This window comes from Hordeum vulgare, chromosome 7H, assembly GCF_904849725.1.
Source record: "Hordeum vulgare subsp. vulgare chromosome 7H, MorexV3_pseudomolecules_assembly, whole genome shotgun sequence".
In the NCBI taxonomy this organism is placed as follows: Eukaryota; Viridiplantae; Streptophyta; class Magnoliopsida; order Poales; family Poaceae; genus Hordeum; species Hordeum vulgare.
Window position 1 is genome coordinate 562490566 of NC_058524.1, and position 6739 is coordinate 562497304.

The window sequence follows — 6739 nt, forward strand, 5'->3', positions numbered from 1 at the left end:
TGACATTTGGACGCACGGTTTAGGAGATCAAACGTTTTAAAAATATGAATCTACAAAAAAAAGGAAAACTTCCATGTTACGACAAGTAACACGCATGCAGTATGCTACTTGTCGTAACCTGTGAAGGTAGGAGTAATCGTTGAAAGGTATAGTCGCTAACTAATGATTTCTTCTAAGACTTTCGGAACAGATGGGCCGAGCTGCACGTCCGCATCCTATGTATTCAAATTGGGCCCAGGGGTATGGTGGAAAACAACGACAAAACCAGGCAGCTTAACAGAAACACGAGCCCACTCATAAAAAACACGACCGTCTTTCTTCGCCGCGAGCAGCGGCGACGTGACATGCGCCGGGCGCCATGGCCAACCCCTGGCTCCGTCCGGCAGGCCACGGAGCTCCACGCCCTCGTCACCACTTCCGGACGCCTCCTCCACCCGCCATCCGCGGCGCACCTCCTCAACTCCCTCACCAGCTGCATATCCCCCAGCGACCCGCTCCACCTCCGCTACGCGCTCAGCCTGTTCGACCGAATGCCCTGCTCCACCTTCCTCTTCGACACCGCGCTCCGCGCTTGCTTCCGCGCCTCCTCCGGCCCCGACCGCCCCATAATCCTATACCGGCGCATGCACGGTGTGGACGTCCCACCGGACGCCTTCACGTTCCACTTCCTCTTCAAGTGCTGCGCCCGCGGCGGTGCTCACGTCCTCCTGGGCCGGATGCTGCACGCCGCATGCTTCCGTACATTGCTTCCCTCCGCTGTGCCGCTCATTGCGAGCCCTATCATCCATATGTACGCTGAGCTTGGGCTCCCTGGCGATGCCCGCCGGGCTTTCGATGAGGCTTCTGTGAAGGATGTGGTTGCCTGGACGACGGTGATCAGTGGGCTGGCCAAGATGGGGCTGCTCGATGACGCGCGGCGTCTTCTGGCACGGGCTCCGGTGAGGAACGTGGTCACTTGGACTGGTTTGATTTCGGGGTACTCACGTGCTGGTCGGGCCGCTGAGGCTGTGGATTGCTTTAACAGCATGCTTTCTGATGGCATTGCACCGGATGAGGTTACCGTGATTGGCATGCTCTCGGCATGTGGGCAGCTGAAGGATTTGAATTTTGGATGCTCGCTGCACATGCTGGTTGGGGACAAGAGGATGTTGATGAGTGACAAACTTGTAGTTGCGCTCATTGACATGTACGCCAAGTGTGGTGACACTGGCCGTGCAAGGGAGGTTTTTGATGCTTTAGGTAGGGGGCGAGGACCCCAGCCATGGAATGCTATGATTGATGGATACTGCAAGGTAGGCCATGTTGACATTGCACGCTCTCTTTTTGATCAGATGGAGGACCATGACGTCATCACATTTAACTCGTTGATCACTGGGTACATCCATGGTGGCCGGCTTAGAGAAGCGCTACTTCTTTTCACAAAGATGAGGAGACATGGTTTGGGTGCTGATAATTTTACCATGGTGGGCCTTCTAACTGCTTCAGCGAGTTTAGGTGCATTGCCACAGGGCAGGGCCTTGCACGCTTGCATTGAGCAAAGGTTAGTGGAAAGAGATGTTTACCTCGGTACTGCACTCTTGGACATGTACATGAAGTGTGGGAGGGTGGAAGAGGCGATGGTTGCTTTCAAACAGATGAGTGTGAGAGATGTTCACACTTGGAGCGCCATGATTGGAGGTCTCGCGTTCAATGGGATGGGTAAGGCTGCTCTGGAGCACTTCTTCTGGATGAAGTGTGATGGCTTTCATGCCAATTCAGTTACATACATTGCTGTTCTGACTGCTTGTAGTCACTCATGCCTGCTGGATGAAGGCCGTCTGTACTTCGACGAGATGAGATTGTTGCACAATATACGCCCCCAAATTGAGCACTATGGCTGCATGATAGATTTGCTGGGTCGCAGTGGACTTCTGGATGAAGCTATGGATCTTGTGCAGACCATGCCAATGCAGCCGAATGCTGTGATATGGGCCTCCATCTTGAGTGCTTGTAGAGTCCACAAGAACGTTGACCTAGCTCAAAATGCTGCACATCATCTTCTGAAGCTAGAGCCAGCTGAGGATGCTGTCTATGTCCAGATGTATAACATTTACATTGACTCTAGACAATGGGAAGATGCATCAAAAATAAGGAGATTGATGGAAAAAAGGGGCGTGAAGAAGACTGCAGGCTACAGCTCGATTGCTGTGGCTGGGCAGGTGCATAAGTTTATAGTTGGTGACCGATCACATCCTCAAATAGCAGAGATTGTTGTAATGATGGAGGAGATTGGACGCAGGTTAAAGTCAGCGGGATATTCACCTATCACGTCGCAGATAACAGTGGATGTCGATGAGGAAGAGAAAGAACAGGCACTTTTAGCACACAGTGAGAAACTGGCCATTGCATTTGGACTCGTTAGTCTAGCACCAAACCTGCCGGTTCATATCATAAAGAATCTCCGGGTCTGCGAGGACTGCCACTCTGCAATCAAGTTGATCTCAAGGCTTTGGAACCGGGAAATCATAGTTAGAGACCGTAGTCGGTTCCATCACTTCAGGGGTGGAGTATGTTCTTGCAATGATTTTTGGTGATTAACGATTTGTAAGGCGCTGGTCCTGGTGTAAAGCTTGAAGGATGAGGAAACACTAAAAATAATACCATTTCACCTTCAGAGTAGCTTTCAGGTCGCGATTCCAAGTTGCCAAAGGTATCATTTGTTCTCTTTGATGTGCCATTTAAATTAGAGTGATTACTCATGTTCATTTTCTGAGAGCAATGGCTACTTTATCAGGAAAAGAAGGTCAGTTGTGTCACACTAATGAATACCAGTTGGCTCACTGGAAATGAGCTCCTCTTCACACGGTAACATTCATCACACACATAGTCCAGGTGGAGATCGAACTGATGGAAGTGAATGTTATCCATGTTCTTCTCGTGTAATCTGTATGGCTGCCCTTCTTTCCTAAACTGCAGTTCTGTCACTTGTTGCCGTGTTAATGAAGAGGCCAGCTCGGTGACTCCAAGGGTAACTAAGCCAAAGTCAATGGTCTAGGTGGGACATATAGACCACTGAGCAGGCCTGACCAGTAATTCCGGTGGTTTCTTTTTTGTGTCATTTCAGGGTAAAAAATGTAGACAAATAAGGTGGCGCATCCACGGCGACCTACAGCCGTGATTCCATGCTTGATGCTGGGCGAGGCAAAATGGAATTCCTATGGATTCCTTTCTCCCAAGGTCTGGAATTCACTTTTATGGAGCTACAAAGCACACGATGAAAATGTGCTGGGAAAGAGAGCTGCAAACATGCTGATAGATGTTGGGAGAAGGAAAAAAGAGTGGTACCCAGGAGGAACTAGTCATCAATATTATTAAGGTAGAGCTGAGGATCGGGCCGAGGCTGGCTAACCCGTCGACAAATGTTGCTAACCCGCAAACCCGGCTGACTTCTCTAGATGTTGGGAGAAACATCCAGCCACCATTTTGCAGCTATCAAACTTCTTTTTACGATATTGTGGACAAAGAAAAACAAATGCTCCAAGGATGAAAGAGATGCCAAGTGGGCAAAGAAGCCAACAAGTGAAGGTTAGTGCCTATAGCTTAATCAAGAAGCGCTCTGTAGTCTAGCGCATGAGATCAAAACCAGATCGACGCCATAGCTGGTTACTCTCTCGAGATGCCATTTTCCCCAACGGCATATCATGAATCTTCTTGTCATCATACTGAGTTGGCAAGAATCTGATCCTCGCATGAACCACATTATTCTTCTTGCTGATCTTATTTAATTGTTAATATGTCGGAACATGGTCAATGCTAGTTGTATTTCGGATTAGTTGGGTTCTCGAATCTGAGTGATCTGATCTGAACACGTCACCTGCCAGTCAGATAACTGATTGGTCTGAACCTTGATCAATTCTCCCATGTTTGACTTAGGAGGGTCGGGAACCTGACTTTCTTTTATATGTTCATTTTTAGCCGTCTGTCTCTATCTGGGTTCACTGGCGTCTGGAGTTTCAACTCTTGTTAATCTGTTTTCTTTGAAATTGATTTAGCTCTCTGCCTGCCTGATCACTGCAGGGAACTATTGGGTGCTTCAGATAGGGGCGCTGAAGCAAATGAAAAATGTCACTGCAGCTTTGAGTTGACGCACAGGCTGAATGAGCTTGGTAGTGCAGGGAAGGGATGGAGCATTTCAGATTTTGAGTCTGGTGGGGACCATGTACGTATCTATCTCTAATTCTCAGGAGGAAGAATTAGAGATAGATACGTACATGGCGGCATAGCTGGCAGGTCCATTGCAAAAACTGTACCGTGTCTGAAACATATAATGCGCCTCTGTATATATTTTATCCGTCACCAGCAATCTGGTTTCTGTTGAATGTTGTGATTGGGTCGAACCGATAACCGCGAGCCGAATATAGCGTGCATTTGCCTGATCAAATACTACACCAATTTTATTTTGCTTTTGACTGTTAATTATGTTTTTGACACTGAAACAGAAAGGTGCATGTGTTCTAGTCGTACCTATTGCTGAAAACACATTCCAGTTTTCTAGTATAAGAGCATTTCTAGCAGCCCCGTATAAAGCCGTAAAAATCGTTTACAGTTCGCGGAAAAATGGTTTTGCGGGACGGCGTGGACAGAGTCAGACCCTATAAAACGGATCCCTAAAAAGGATATTCTTAGAAGATGCTCTTTTACGAGTCGGTTGTGCGAAAAAGGATATTCTTAGAAGATGCTCTTTTACGAGTCGGTTGTGCGGGGTCTGCTCGGACGTTGCCGCGTCGATCCGCAAACTGAAAACCCCGCAAATTAGAATTACTAATGTGCAATGTAAGTAAATGTTAATATTACAATACAATAATCATTCAAAGTACAATAATTATTCAAATCACCGAAACAAATTAAATAATCATATTGTAAAGAATAACACAACATGTCATGATGTTTTCCAAGGATCGGTTGTCCCAAAATCGAGCAGGACCACGAACAATGGCAAACCTAGATTGCAAACGCCAAATGCTCTTTCAATGTCTTTTAGGGCTGCCTCTTGTGCCCTTGCGAATTCACACTCTTTCCTAGTTTGGGGTCTTTGATGCTCTTGACAAATGTGCACCAATAAGGGTATATACCATCAGCAAGATAGCACCCCTTTATGTATTCATACCCATTGATAGTATGTTACAAGCAGGAGCATCACCATTAGCAAGCTTAGCAAACAAATGAGACAGTTGCAACACATTGATATCATTGAGAGTACCCAGCATACCAAAAAAGCAACGTCAAATTCATAAATCATGAGATGCTACAGCCTCTAGCACAACTGTTGCATCACGAGACTTGTCACAATACATTCCCTGCCATGCGTTTAGGTAATTTTTTCAAGTCCAATGCATACAATCTATGCTTCCTAGCATGCTAGGCCAACCTCTTCTATCATTAAATGTCATCAAATTTTTTGTGTCTTCCTCGTTCGGTGACTGATAACCCACAAGTATAGGGGATCGCAGCAGTTTTTGAGGGTAGAGTATTCAATCCAAATTTATTGATTCGACTCAAGGAGAAGCGAAAGAATATTCTCAAGTATTAGCAGCTAAGTTGTCAATTCAACCACACCTGAAAGATTTAATGTCTGCAGCAAAGTATCAGTAGCAAAGTAGGGTGATAGCAGCAGTAGCAACAGAGTAACAGTACCAGCAACAAAGTAACGTAGCAAGGACCAGTAGTAAAAGACTCGTAGGCATTGGATCGATGATGGATGATTATGCCGGATGTGATTCATCGTGTAACAGCTATAACACGGAGAGATAAGTAACTAGCTCCCGTTCGTCAATCTAATGTGGGCATGTATTCCGTATGTAGTCATACGTGCTTAGGGAAAAGAACTTGCATGACATCTATTGTCCATCCTTCCCGTGGCAGCGGGGTCCTAATGGAAATTAAGGGATATTAAGGTTCTCCTTTTAATAAAGAACCGGACCAACGCATTAACACTTGGTGAATACATGAACTCCTCATACTATAGTCATCTCCGGGAGTGGTTCCGGCTATTGTCACTCCGGGGTTGCCGGGTCATAACACATAGTAGGTGGCTACAACTTGCAAGATAGGATCTAAAACACACATATATTGGCGACAACATAATAGGTTCAGATCTGAAATCATGGCACTTGGACCCTAGTGACAAGCATTAAGCATGGCAAAGTAGTAGCAACATCAATCTCAGAACATAGTGGATACTAGGGATCAAACCCCGTCAAAACTAACTCGATTACATGATAGATCTCATCCAACTCATCACTGTCCAGCAAGCCTACGATGAGATTACTCACGAATGGTGAAGAGCATCATGGAATTGGCGATGAAGGAAGGTTGATGATGACGATGGCAATGACCTCCTCTCTCCGGAGCCCAGAACGGACTCCAGATTTGCCCTCGAGATGAAGAACAGGAGGTGGCGGCGCCTCCGTATCGTAAAACATGATGAACTCTTCTCCTTGATTTTTTTCGGGCGAGACGGACTAAATAGAGCTGAGTTTGGAGGCGGTGGAGCCACGTGGGCCCCACAAGCCTGGTAGGTGCGGCCTGGGGGGGTGGCCGCGCCTCCTGGGCTTGTGGCCCACTGGCTCACCTCCTCCGATGGATCTTTGCGTAGGTATTTTTCATTAATTCTAAAAAAATTCTCCGTAAATTTTCGGGTCATTCCGGGAACTTTTATTTCTGCACAAAAACAACACCATGGCAATTCTGCTGAAAACAG

The 6739-nt window shown here is 46.7% G+C and overlaps 1 protein-coding gene across 2 annotated transcripts; it reads left to right on the forward strand.

Annotated features, from left to right (window-relative positions):
* The first annotated feature begins 302 nt into the window (after nucleotides 1-302).
* Nucleotides 303-4442, forward strand: LOC123412387 (putative pentatricopeptide repeat-containing protein At5g40405). Of its 2 annotated transcripts, XM_045105332.1 has the most exons (4): nucleotides 303-2689; nucleotides 2774-3007; nucleotides 3104-3564; nucleotides 4057-4442. In XM_045105332.1, exon 1 carries the CDS (start codon nucleotides 345-347, stop codon nucleotides 2571-2573), a length of 2229 nt encoding a protein of 742 aa, XP_044961267.1. In that variant the 5' UTR covers nucleotides 303-344; the 3' UTR covers nucleotides 2574-2689; nucleotides 2774-3007; nucleotides 3104-3564; nucleotides 4057-4442. The 2 variants fall into 2 exon arrangements, with proteins under 2 accessions (XP_044961267.1, XP_044961266.1); XM_045105331.1 differs by having other exon boundaries at nucleotides 2774-3564.
* Nucleotides 4443-6739: the final 2297 nt, after the last annotated feature.

Coding starts and splice junctions, on each gene's coding strand:
- LOC123412387 (XM_045105331.1), top strand. CDS start 345: ATGCGCCGGGCGCCATGGCCAACCCCTGGCTCCGTCCGGCAGGCCACG.